Source organism: Myzus persicae, unplaced genomic scaffold (assembly GCF_001856785.1).
Source record: "Myzus persicae strain clone G006 unplaced genomic scaffold, MPER_G0061.0, whole genome shotgun sequence".
Classification (NCBI taxonomy): domain Eukaryota; kingdom Metazoa; phylum Arthropoda; class Insecta; order Hemiptera; family Aphididae; genus Myzus; species Myzus persicae.
The window spans coordinates 281,421-296,537 of record NW_019100958.1 but is presented as its reverse complement, the minus strand read 5'-3'; the positions used below and the strand labels follow the sequence as shown (position 1 = coordinate 296,537).

Sequence of the window (15,117 nt, the reverse complement as noted above, 5' to 3'; positions counted from 1 at the left end):
TGAGGTTAATAGGTTGGTAAATAGGTTAATATAGGTTAAGCCGGTTGAGGAGATTCTAAGTTTCAGAATTATTTAACTTTATGTAAATACTGAAGGAAATAATAGTCCATGGTAATAGATTCAAAGATAAGCGCTATGATGATTCAATGGTTTGAAAATAATCATAGTACCTACATAATTATTTAGTTAATGAATTTCTAATATTAACATACTTACCAATTAGTATTTTATGTTTGCAAACATTTTTTGAGTTAAAAAGGTACCAGACAATATATTACTGTATTTGGATACTTACTGAACTTGATGCAAAATCATTAAACCTAATTTAAGTTTATTATCCTCAGAACGTCGAATTTAGCAAATTGATAACTAATCGTTCATATTCTGATTAAGATAAATCCACATTAAAAACAAAATTTTGTGCTCGACAATTTACGATTGTTCTCATTTGAAAAAGAAGTCGATATCGCCACTGGACACTCTTTAAATGGTACAACAATCTAAGTGTTTTAAAATATAGTTCCTAAGAAGGTTTTATGGTTTTTTAAAAAAATGTAATAAATTGTGCGTAACCTATGAAACGATAAAAGGAAAATATTAGCGTGCTATCGGTGAGTCACTATAATATGTATGTATACGGAAATAATAAACGTGATCAGAAATTTATATTACAATAATCTCAAGATTTATAACACGAAAAATCGATTGTACACTTTTGGAATATGATTTTATTAGGTACCTATAACGGCTGTATATATACGTGATTTATTTATTACCGCCATGATTTAAAAACTACAGACAGTCAGATAGGTATAAATAGATATTGTTAAATAATAATGAAATCGACTGTGTAGGATTATGCTTCACATCAGTACCTATATACGAGTATGTTATTCTTTTTGATTTTTTTTCTCTCTGTTCGCGAATAGAAAAGAATAGAATAGTATTTTAAATTTGCATAGGGCACGAGGGTTGCTGTGTGTACAATTCACAATGTACAAGCGTAAATATATATATATTATATATACGTTTATTATGTGAAATATAAACGATATACATAATATATATAGGATATTCGTAAAAAAAGTCTCCGTCTCGAACGTACAGAATAATAGTAAATAGTAGCTCGCGGTATCAATTACTTGTGTAAATGCATGTATAAACACTGTACAGAAATATTTGTTTTGTTTCATACTTGCCGGTTTCATCAATCTTATCAACGTCGCGTACTGAATACAAAAACTTCCTGTTTCTGTAAATTATCCTCAATTACTACACCAAGTCTTTTGTTCTAGCAAACATTTGGATTGCGATTTTTCGCGAACAATAATTACTCGTATGCACCAATGAATGTTAAAAAACAAAAAAATTGTATATTATACTGCAGAACACTACCGCACCATTTAAACTATAATATTATATAGGTATATCATCATCATTATTATGTATTTTGTTTTTAAACGTGCGACGCGTAAGGACTTAATGTTTTTTTCTAATTAAAACTCGGGTAATGATTTCATGTTTAAAGAGCTTATGATATTGAAATCGGTGTGTGCTTACGTAGTGTTTACTTTTGGTATTATTAATTAATTAATGTATATGTATTTTCTATTTTTTCGCTTGTTTTTTTGTTTACAGTGGTGAACTAATTTCGATTTGAGTGCGTTTATATTTAATAAATCTACCCACCGCGGTAACCTATAAGCGTACGTCTACCTGCAGTACACTGCGGGTAATCGAAAAATCTATGTATAATTTGTAAAAAAAAAAAATGTATAGTATACTATAGCCGCGAGGTGGCTTATTATTCGGCCGAAGGTTCTGATCTCTAAAATCTATATTTGGCGGTGGGATTTAATTAATTTAATGCTTTTGTATATGGCGGAAAACTCATGACAACTAAATAATAATCGCAGACAATGTCATTAATCCTTACACATTTCAAAAAATTTAATGTAGATATAAAATTGTAGCAATATTTTACCAATAACTCCTACAGCGTATTTGGGAATGAGGAAATAGAACAAATACATAATGTTATTTTACATGTTTTTGGTACCTGCAAGATATAACTGCATGTGGGCTGGCACTCAAACTAATGTATAGTAGGTATTTATTTGTTATATTTTATTTATTCAGTGCTATTTATGATTTAAAAATTTGTTTCGACATTTTTAAAAAGGTCATGGCACGTAATTCACACATTTTAAAAATTGTAGGTAGACTGTTTGTGTACACATACAATTAAAATCGTACAACAGGTCACAGTGTTATAATGTTCTATTTTCTCGAACTTTTAAGACCCATCCAATATATCCAATATCCATGTATTATATTATTACACTATCTACGGAAACATTGAAATACGACCGAAAACGTTCAATTTATAATTTTTTCATACTTTGTCATATTTCACAATTTTCATCGAACGATTGTTCTTTATTTTTGTCACTGGACCAGATAAATAGCGAAAACCAATTTCGAAAGGCACACAAAAAGTTTGATGACCAACGAAATTGGCTTTAATCGTTTTTTAACCTACAGTTTTTTAGGACATTACGAAGCACAAGTCGTAAATGCGTCTTTAGAGTTAAAGAGCTACCGATGGCGGAAAAAAGTAGAAAAAATAAGAATTAAACGTGCTGAATCGTTCGATAGGCAATTAAATGAATTAAATGGTACGGCACATATTGTTGCCCGTAAATTCGTTCACGACGGTATATTAGTTTTTTTGGACGAGTAGCGGAGTTTTTTACGAATTTTAAGTACTCCCGATCGTTCGGCCAAAAAGGTAAAACATTCTCAATCGTCAGATAGCGTACCGCGGAAATACAATAAAATACTAATTTCTAAAATATAATGGTCGCGACTCTGAACACGTGAGTCGCATAAACTTTCTATTCCTGCAAAGGACGTGTACGTGTTCAAGGTGACTTCGTGCATCCTATCTTAACGCCACGATCTGTGCGCAATCCTCTGGAAACGAGTGGCACACGACGGAAGGCTAGAGATAATTAATTAGTATAATTATAAAGTATTAGTACAGTGGGTATATGTCTTGATGAATAAAATTCCCACTCGCGAAAGGCGATGCAAGGATTACGGTTCGAGATTTTCAACTGGAATTTCGTCACACTGCAGAACACCATACCTAATATACGTGACGAGCACCAGTAAATGTGATCTCCCCCATTCATATAAAAAAAATGTTAAATAAGACTGACCGAAGAAATGTAATTTGATTACCGTGCCGTCATTTTATCATATTGCACCCAGTTGTGGTAGGTACATTCAGGCACGGATCCAGAGCAAAGATCTAGGGGGGGGGGCAACAATTTTTTTTCAACACAAATACAATTATAATAAATTATTATCCTTTATTCTTAATTTAACAATTTTGCTATAATAGTAGGCATCAATGTGATAAATAAAATAATATTTTTATATTAAATAACAAAGTCTAAACGCCTTTTTACATTGTCACTTTTTCCAAATCTGTCATTTATTTGGTCAATGCTTATTTCAACTTCCCTATGAACATTAAGTAAACATAACGAAGTTATGCGATGCTTTTGCATTCTAGAGCGTAGCCAGGTTTTTACCCGTCTCAGGGTAGAGAAACTTGTGATTTTAAATATTGTAATATCAGGATCTGTAGAATTATAAAAATATATGTATATGTCTTATGTCTGGGGGGGGGGGCTGGGTCCCTAGCCCCCCCCCCCCTGGATCCGTCCTTGGGTACATTAGCGGTGAGTAACAGCAATATTTTCCGGTTTAGAACCGTTTTCACGACACCGTCTGCGAACGCATATTATAGCTAGGGATCTATCTAATGTGCAGTAAAAGTCAAAAAGTTTCATTAGATTCCCATGTTAACAGCCCAATTTCATTGTTATTTTCCCATACAGCTATCAGACGATTGAACATAGAACATCTTTTTTTACTACAAGATTGAGAAAATTTGTTGGCGTATCAAAAGATACAGAAATAGAAAAGAAAACCTTTTCTCGATTGACCATACTGCCTCGTTGCCATTTGCCACGTTAATAAACAATATTCTGGGAATATTTATTAAAATAATGCAACTGTGGTATACTGGTATGAATTCAGAAGTATCACGATTTCCTGGTCATATTACTCTTATTGGCGGCCGGTTGATGATTATAAATGATAATAAAATATTATGTGACATTATGTGTCTATGTTATGACCTTTCGATACGTTATTATAGATTATCAAACGACGAACACTCACCATAATATTTAAACTGGCTTGTTCCTATAATAATTTGGGAATTACGTGTTATCTTAACTGGCCGTTGCGAATGTATAACCTGTGCCCAATGTTCAAATGTGTTCGTCACGTTTGAAGCGGTCAGTAAGATTGTTTAAATCACTGATGAAACTAATATTGTGGTCATTTCAACGGACTTCTTATCACAGCACCAACTTACTAATCCATAACGTTTTCGTTAACTGTACTTAAGATATTAAATAACATAGGTACTGGAGTGTGTAATAATCAGGGCTGTGAATTTGAAGGAAAGTACCTTTTTTTGGCGATTGTGAAACGTAGCTTCGTAATTACATAATTTGAATTATTAATTATTGAATTATAAATCCATTTATGCAATTTAATTTTGCATTTTTTGACATTTTAATTGCTTAGGTCATTTATGTGCATTTTTGTGCATTCTTATTTTCCATTTTTAGTTAATTTTCCAGTATTTTGAATCAAATTCCGTGAATTGATAAAAAAAAATTGTTTTTTTTTGCACACAGGCTGTATATACGTCGATAAAATAAGGCAATTGCTAGATAACTACATAAGTTATTTATAAGTTATTTATTTCTAAAATTTTCAAAAAATGTTTCAGGTGAATAGCATTAAGAATAGAAAATTCAAATTCAATCAACATTTCTATTATTTTTTTTTTCATTAAATAAACACTCTTTTTATGCATGAAATGTACTAATGTATAATATCCTGTATCTGATATTAATATAAATATAAATATAAAAATTAAATTAAACACCATTTTCAATGAATTGTATACTATAATTTTTGGAATTTTATATTGTTTTTTTTTGCATTTTAAGTGCATATTTTATTGCATTTTTTTGACATTTTTTGAGGTTCTTTAGTGCATTAAATTTACAGCCCTAGTAATAATACATAATATTTTAAATAGTGAATTGGCTAAGCCTATACTTAGGTAAGATCCAAGCACATGAGCGTATGCATATGTAGTGGGAATGCGGAGAAAATAATTTATGAAATTTCGGTTTAAATGCGGCAGCGTCGCTCAAAATATTCTACGATTGCTCAATCCTATCTCTAAGAAGGTAAATCCACAGACGTCGTGTTGTGTTCGATCATGTTTTATCGACTCACATCTAAGTCAAGACTGACATTGTACAAGTCCGACATCGTACAAGTCCGTCATTATTCAAGACCATCGGAGTAACTAGGGGGGATAGGGGGCTTAGCCCCATCAATATGACGGGTATTATTTAGCCCCGTATAATATATATTGTACTTATCTCATTATTTACATTTTTGTTTTTAACGATGAGTTTATACTTGCATTTTATTGTTTATTTTTAATTTTAGTTACTGTGGTGGGGTTGTGCAGGGCTCCCAAAGTTGTTCTGAACATTGATTTCCTAGGACCCTAGACTCCGTAACTATTGAATCCCAGTTACGCCCATGTCCGAGACCAACATCGTCGTATATGTCCAACGTCGCATAAAAATTCCGACTTCGTACGCATTAAGACCGAGCGCGCAGGAATAAGCGTCCTGGGCAACGATGGGCTTACCTGGCACGTGAGCCGCGTCCTGTTCCGGCGGCTCTGGTTGACCGCGTTGATCAGGAACCAGTTGAGCACGGCCAGCACCAGCAGCGGTACGCATATGAACGTGACGATGCAGAACCAGTTGTACGCCTTCTTGTAGATGTCGTTCCGTCCCAGTTCCGTGCTGCTCTTCTGGAACTTGCCGGTGGCCGCGTTGATGGCTATGTGCCACTCGTGCGGCGTGGTGGCCGTGCACGCGATGCAGAACAGCGCCACCATCAGGATGACGCGCTTGGCCCTGGACTCGGTGCACAGCACGCGGCCGCGCAGAGGGTGGCACACCGCTATGTACCGTTCGACGGTGAACGACACCGTCAACAGCACCGACGTGTTACCTGCGAACGAATCGAGTGATTAGGTGGTTCCGAAAATAAAAAAAAATAAGGAGAGATCCTGGAGAGATCCCGCCCGGAATTTCCGACACGGGGTTTTCGTATTGTCGACGAAAGATCACTTCTGCCCCCCCCCACCCCCCGTCATCGCGGACCCGTAATCCCGACCGATTCGCGAATAAAATATAGGTATACCGGTCAAATCTGTTATCGTTGTAGACATTAACGGACGTCGACGAATATTATCGGTTGTAATTTCGGTCGACGTTTACTGTTTAGGTACCGACGAATGACGTTTTTCACTCGCAGAATATTTGGGCTTTAGTAACAATAATTGTGTATGTATATGTTATGCCCGTGACTTAAAGCTGGTATTGCCAGTGTTCAAATTTTCCTATCCTTCAATCGTTTTCCGTTTTGCCACGGTAGTCGTATAATAAACCAAACAAAAGTACAATGATTAATTTATGATTGTCCACTTCTCAATAATCAATGATTATTCTGGACATGATGTTTTGGATGTAAATAAAAAAAAAAAATGGCAATTTTACTGTCTTCAATAGGTTTGGATACATTTGAAATTACCTAATATAAAGACAAATTGAGAACCGGCTGCTATATCTATCAAGTATTTTGATACATTATCCGCAGTTGCGTGTCACATAATAAACAATAATATCATAATATATTGCAATATGAATGCGATGTAAACCATAGTGGCATGTTTACAATTTTTTTGTAAAAGCAGATATTATTTAGTTTTATTTATGTGAACCATATGATGCAATTAAAAAAATTATAGTTAAAGAATGCACATGATGAAGTAGTTAGTACCGTAATAGTAAGTGTACGCCTAACATCATATATTAAGCTTTATTTTGTTGGCAGCGCTAATGACACATAATATCAAAGTGAAAAAATAGCTTTTGGGTTCTGAGTATAAGCGATTTAACTATTAACGAATTATAACCTAGTAGTGTAATTAAGGGTCCACTCAATTATTATTTTATCAAGTTAGAAACTAAATTCGACATTCATTATTTGTGGTTATATTTTTTCATTATCCATTTTATAATTTAAAATCTATTATGATGATAATATTTTTTTTCGCATTATTATTAAACGGCCAAAAATGTAATTATATTGGATCATATAAGTGTAACAGTAAATAAAAACAAATTAGTTGACGGAAAAGTGAAAATGTGTTAAATAGATAGATGGTAAACCGATGTATTTAAAAAGTTAATAATACTATAATTTATCTGATTAATATTTTTTTAAATAAACAATGAAGTAAAAAAAAATTAAAAATAATCAACTAAAAAAACGTTTATATTATTATAATATTAGGTCAACTGAATTAAGTATGAAACTTTTAATAATCTCACTCTATAACACAATAATTACATAAACCAAATTAATAATTAACTAAGTAGGTATAATATGATAAACGCTGCAGCATAAACAGGCCTCAGCAGAAGTTTTGCATATTATGATTTATGACAATGTAAGATAATATACCTACAGAATCCTCAGATAATTAATACCTCAAATACACATAACATTTTAATTTTGTTTTTATTTTACCTATTTTGTTTTATCATCTTTCGTGATAGCAGAGATGCTTTTTTGTGATTAATTTTTTTGTACCAACATGAAAAAAAAATATTTTGAACAGTAAAAATGAAAAAAAATAACTAAACATAATTAAAAAACAACATTTGAACTTTGAAGATGTAAAAATGAAAAAATTTTAAAAAAATATTAAATTTTGTGATTTTATACAATCCTTTTTTTTTTTAATAACATCTTTTCAATAACTTATTTTGAATTTAATTACTATCCTGGCCATAGGATGCTAAGTAATGACAAAATAATATTGACGGTGTTCAATTTTCAACATAATTATGTTTTCGGGCTGGATACACGATAAAATGTTTCTGACCGATTTTTCGTAAGGTATTCGTCGTTACTTATCAACAAAAACATATATTCTATGGTTCATAGATATTCCTTGTAAAAAAAAATAAAAAATATCCGGTGCTATAGTTTTTTCTATACTTTTTTGTATGGGACAAAAAATGATAAGACTTGTTTTTACAAATTGATGAAATATTTTATTAATTTCATAATTTATTTAGAAATTATTCTTATTAAAGCTTCTGGTAATAATAATTTATAAATAGTATGTTGTCGTTAGTTGTACATGTTTAGAAATAAAACTAGTATATTAAAAAAAAACATTGATTATGTATATAGGTATACATGTATCATGTGTGTTATTGATTCACGTAATTTTTTCAATCTTGTTTGTTTTAATATTTATTTTGTACATAATAAAGATAAGTAAGTATAAGCTCTAAATACTAATGGTCATAAAACATTGAATAGCATTAAATTGTTAAAAATGAACAGTGACTCATTATATCGTTTAATCATTTGATTTTCTTTTATTCACCGGTATTTACTAAATATGAAATGTCCATTCAATTTCACAATGTAGATAATTCGATATGATAAGTCTTAAGAGTTATAGTCACGATTACTGGGGATGACATTATATCTATATTGATTTTTAAAGTACATCACATTTAATAAAAAATGTACCTATAAGATTAAATGTATTTGACTTTTTTTTTATTATTGACAATAAAATCTATCATTATTTACATACAGCACTGCAACAGTGCAATTTAGTTTAATGAAAAATAATTACATATTTAATACAAGTGTTAATTGCAGCAGTAGACACTGCTAATTTGCATATATCTAATGCAAGACTAGTTAATATTTCTTGTATGCATATTTGTAACTTTTCAGAGTTCAAGTTAAATAATAATAAACAAATCAAAACACAAAGATTTGTGAGTTGAAAATGAGCAAGTACCTCGCAAGTCTTATAATTTTCATTGAAATACCAACAAAGCCAACCCTATATCAGTGTCATCTTTAAGTTATTTAAAATATGTCAAATATCAGATTCTCCCATGTTTTCTATAGAAAAACTGTTGAAAGATATTGAAGTTATGTTATATTCAAGTTGACTGTTCACCTGCAGGTATGCAAATTTACTAAAAAACAATATGTACTTTTTTTAATACTCATTATTATACGTATATATTATACTCGGAGGTGCGGCAAACACGATTTTATGCGTCAGATTATTATTTTAATACAGTTTACTGCGGTGACACTGAGACTGGACACCAGAGCACAATCTTAGACCATATTATACACAGCTGTACAACTTTACACTTTTAGTTCACCACGTTTTACCATAATATTTATAATGTAGCCCATATTTTTGGACAATATTCAAATTGTTCATAGAACACTTTCGAGTCTTCAAACGTTAAGAGCACCGAAGTTCGAGCACTGTTGCGTCTCGCGTCACCATATTATGAGAAACGATTGTTTTTTTTATAAAAGTAATTATTACTTGAAATATTCATAGCCCATACACAAGACATGCCGTCTCTTCAAAGGGGTTTTCGACACGCTGATGCAGTGTTTGCATTGTTTGTGCACCGTGCAAGATATAACCTGCAGCACCGAAGGGCAAGGACCTTAGAAAAAGTTACTCGGGGTAAAACTTTTTCCGCGGAAAACTGCACCGGAGTGCTTCATTAAAATATAGCGGATCTAATACACGTCTGAATTAAACGCCTCGGTGTTTAATGCACATTTGTACACAGCAAACAACGATTCAACAGAGCCTACCTGAAGGGGAAATTCAAACTTAACCCTTTCACTCTCCTTCGGACCACGGACGTAGGTACCATATTACATCAAACATAATAATATATACCTACCGTTGAACTGTTCGCCCGGGCTGCAGTAATATTATGTAGTACGTCGTACTATTACGAATTGCGAATTAAGCTCGTATTTTGTCCGTAAAATAAAATACGTGACTTATAAGGTCGGTGGTTGTAGCCAAAAATACAGAAGACATCGTCAATTCCTAACGAAACGTAGAGTGCTAGATAATTTTCCTCTGAGAGGAAAATCGCGGAATCATAGATATGTTATTTTGTATTACAGTGCAGTGGAAAAATATCTATTACAGTAGCATGCTACACTTTGTTGGCAATTTTATTTATTTGTTTGCACTTTTGATTTGCGTTCCTATAGGAATAAGCAATAATAAGCGTTACGAATATCGGCCTCGCCAAAATCGGTTAGAAAAAGAAAATTTGTATCCACCCCAAAAACATAATATCTTCGTTAAAATAACGAATTTAAGGTAGAGACTTTTCCGTGTTAATTTAACAATATTTTGGTAGCGATGATCCATATTTTAGCTTATTATTTCTGGTGGTTACCAAAAAGATACTACTGCATATCTTTGGTTACCGGTTTGACGTTATCACCATAGTAAATCAATTTATTAGATTTTGAACGAAACGATGAATGTATTGATTCTATAATGATGTGTGTGTGTGTGTGTTTTTTTCATACCATATTTTTTGTGTTTATGCCATTGCCTTTTAGAATAGTAAAAATCCTTTGAATTCTTACTGCAGCGTCTTTTGTGGTAGGAAAGTAAGTCTGATTAGTACTTTGGGTAAAAGCAGTTAAGGAAAACCAAAAACAAATTTAGGAAAAACAGAGATTATTACTCAAAATCAGTTTTCACATTTAGTTTCTTTGATTCAACTAAAAAACAACAACCGTAGATACTTTAAGTTATCACTAGATGTCTAGATGTTTATATGACAACTTTGAATACAAGATAAAGTTTTCAAAGGTTTCAAAGGCTTTTTGAGCTATTTTTATCCACGATAAATTTTCATTGCACGTTGGTATAAATCCTACGATATTTTTACACAGATGCCACTTACTCCTCCAAATATACAGCCCAGACCATTCAAACTTATGCACCCTGAATTAAATTTATATTAACCACCGACTTCCCCTATAACGAACAAATATTTATACTCAGACTTGGTAACATTTATAAAATTATGACAATATAATATGTACACCGTAAAACGGCTATAACAATTTATCACCAACAACCTTATAACGATCGCCTGCTTGCAACTTATGATATACTAAATATTTATCTGATATTAATACATTTATTTATTGATAATAAACCGCCTGTGAGGGGTGAGGGTTCGGTGCAGTGCATTGTACGTATACAACTTTATAATTTTGGCCAACATTATTATGGAATGTACATAATTAATTAGTTAAATATAATGATTGTATCGCCGTACAAGGTACAATGTTAGGTATACATTTTCCGATAATACAGTTACGTACGATTCTAAAACGTGTGCCAAGTAATAAGTATGCTGTACATATTATATCGATACTATAAAATATACAGTCTTAAGCACACAAAATAGGAAAATCAACACGTTTTAATATTTTTGATAAAGCCGTAAACTTTTAATGCGTTTGGGCAAAACAACCTATCTGTACAAGTTTTTTCAATATTATTTTTTATTATTATTTAAATACTAATGTACAAGATGTAAAACACTTAACGACTATAAGTCAAATAAGTAACCTTAATGAATTCCGGCAATATCGTACCAAAATCATAGGTATAAAAAAAAACCTATACGGAATAGGTCACTTCAGGATGTGCACTATTCTAATCGTGTTGTACCTATATTTTTCAATGAACAAAAGTACAACAAAATGTAAAACACGACTTTTTTTTTGTGAACCATCATTATAATCCACACGCAATTTAAAAATAATCTGTCATAGTAGGTCTTAAAAACGCTTTTCAGCAGCGAACACCGCGCACCGTGGAATCCAAAGACTGCTGCAGCCGCCATAACACGGCATCAAGGTTGCGGCAGTAATGGCTGCTCACAGTGACCGCGGAGAACAGAACGAACACCAACATTGGAGTTGCCCGAGTGAACTGCATCAATTCGTTCCATATCGGAAGTAGAACCGAGCGGAAGTCGTCCTGCAGAGGGCACGTCGTCGTGTTCCACGCATCGTTTAACATCGTTGAAATAACGAATTTCTTATTACTATTTTATTATAACTTAATAATAGTATAATATAATAATTCCTGAATTGCTGTTATAAAAAACTGAACATGGTTCTCGAATAAGCAAAAATTACATTTTTTCGATGTAAAGATTCCCGAATTTTGTGCAGACAAACGCAAAATAAAAAAATACTGTATCAGTGACCTAGACAAATCAATGTATGATACTGTATTAGGTATATTATAACATTACCATAATTTGAACTTTTATCCTACTATTATTTATTATTTATCCCTTTCCTCCAGTTTATTTTCAGATGATCAAGAAAAATCGTATAGTTCATCCAGTTTTTACATTTTCAATATTGCACCCAAGATTATTGATTCTATTATTTCCGATATATCACTTAATATAAAGTTCATCCCTCCCAGTGTTTTTTTTAATATGGAAACATCCAACTTACCTACCTACCCACTGATTTATTATTGTATCATGGTTTTAAATAAATGCTTTTAGTTTCTAAAGTTTAGAAAACGGTTTCAGGTTTATTATTTCCACGTGTATACGTCTAAAAGGCTTTTGATAAAGTAGAACTAGTGTATTTACTCCTCTTGGCCGAATTTATAATAAATATAGTGTATATTATACCATTTGATACAACTTTTACACAGGGTCGTGGATCGTTTAGCAGAGAAGGGTATTCCGTTTGAGCAACAAGTCGACAGGACTATATTACAGCGTGACATTTTGACAGCTGGCAAAAAGAGTGATATTGTTCATATCCCGAGCATGACACTTGATACAAGTGGCAGTTCAGACATTCCTTTCGTCTGGAAAACATTAAGATTCCCAAGTGCGTTCCTAGTGTGAAATTGATGTTATTACGCGAATAATAAATTAAGCCGAGTTGAATAAATACATGTCAATTCTCTATAGTTCATTAATTTTGTAGATATACCATTAGGACGCAGGATTTACGTTATTATACTACTTTGATTTTATTACTGCAGCTCACGTTTGTATAGTTTGGAGAAAAATGATTGTAAATAGTTTAACACACCACACGAATAATAATAATAGATTCCCAGTTTAATGTTAAAGAACATATTTTAATATAATACATTTATATATAAATACCAAAAACTAATTTATCACAGTTATTAATTTGCTTACATTTATATTTAAATACTCGAAATATGAGAAAAGGATACAAATCCATTTGTTTGAAGATATTTTTGACATATTTCAAGCATCGATACCTATATTTTTTGGGCAAGTTAAGATAATTAAAATTTACAATTCAGAAGAAATAATTAGTATAATAAAATAGTAAATTTTATAAGAAATTTAAATAAAATAAACATATATTAGTGTGTTATCAACTGACGTTTATAAAAAATTATTATTTAAAAACATATTATAACTAGGTATTAATTTGTTTTATATTATTTAAACTATAATTAAAATTTTCATATATTAGATATCATAATTTAATTTAACGTTTGACATCGAAGAAAGAAGTGTTTTTAACTATTTATTAATCATTCAAATGATCATTCAAACGAATATCTATATATATTATATATTATCAGACTCAAAAGTTGCTAAAGGCTTCAGCTTCACTTTTGAATGTGTTATTTATTATGTATTTAATAAATACTAAAAACATCTTATTATCTATTCTTAAAATATATAATTATTGATATCGTCATCAAATTTATCAAATTTGTCACGATTTAAAATATTATGTACGTTATGGGTAGTACTTAATATTTACTGTAATTGTAGTTCTTATAAACTTTGTGAGAAAAAATGTGTTCCCCCTCTCTCATTTCTGATTTACGTATATAGTTCCACGCATGTATTATAAGGTATATAATTATTTGAATCAACATATTTTATTATATTTGGTGACAACTGGTATATTTTAAGGAGGTATTTTTTTAAAAACACTATTATTCAACCATGTCGTTGCTTGTTATATTTTGTGCCAATTCCATTTAAGCTTCAGTGAGTGTAAGTACTGTTCATACAAAACACTTCACCCTTTAAAAAAAACTATATACCGTTGGGAAAACATTTGAAAGAGTAAATTCGTCTTAAGTTTATTTACACTGTTATTTTTACAAGATTACGATTTTTATAAAATCGGTTCGAAAAGTTTTTAAACCGTATTCACACTGATACGATGTGTGTGTGTGTTATTGGAGCTTGTCTTGAAAGTTTTCGATAAAAACATTTCGATTTTGATAACTAATTTTCATAGTAATCGCATTAGCCTTTTATAAAGCTCGCATTGTTTAAAAGTAATTCAAGATAAATAATTGTATTATTACCTACAGCCTGGGGTGTTAATATTCCTTTAGCGCTTTCCGAAATTTAAATACATTTCGAAATAAATTCTGCCGGCCTATTGTACACATAGATATGGATATGCCGATTATTATTATTGTTATTATTATTATTATTATTATTATTATTATTATTATTATTATTATTATTTTAACAGCTGGGGCCGATATTTTTTCACCTAAAGTTTTGGTATATCGCCAATTCAGACATCTCAACGATAAGTCTTTATTTTTTATAAAAAAAAATAACGTTTTTCTGCTCTTGTCGTAAATACATCGATCCCTGTCGGACAACAAACGTTATACCTGTGAGACTTTGTACAAACATTCCAATTTCGACGTGGACGTATTGGTGTGTGTATATATATATATTGTACTTGTATTTGTTTATGGGTGGCCGCCGAGAGATCCGAACGTAAACTCTTGGACGACGGCGAAGAGATGAAATTATAATGAAAAATACACACTCGTATTTATTATTACATAATATAATATAATACCAACTCGCGGGACGAATGTGCTCGGAGAGACACAATTAGTGCGTACACATTTTATAACATTATATATATTTTCGAGACTCTTACCAGTATATACACCCCTAGTATACCCAC

At 31.5% G+C, this 15,117-nt stretch overlaps 1 protein-coding gene across 2 annotated transcripts in view; it reads right to left on the bottom strand.

Moving 5' to 3' along the window:
* Positions 1-15,117, bottom strand: part of LOC111027053 (FMRFamide receptor-like) — a 78,464-nt gene that overhangs the window by 14,188 nt on the left and 49,159 nt on the right. For both annotated transcript variants that reach the window (XM_022305266.1, XM_022305265.1), the window contains exon 3: positions 5,825-6,195. In XM_022305266.1, coding sequence (XP_022160958.1) covers positions 5,825-6,195 — 371 coding nt within the window. The remainder of the gene's footprint in view (positions 1-5,824; positions 6,196-15,117) is intronic.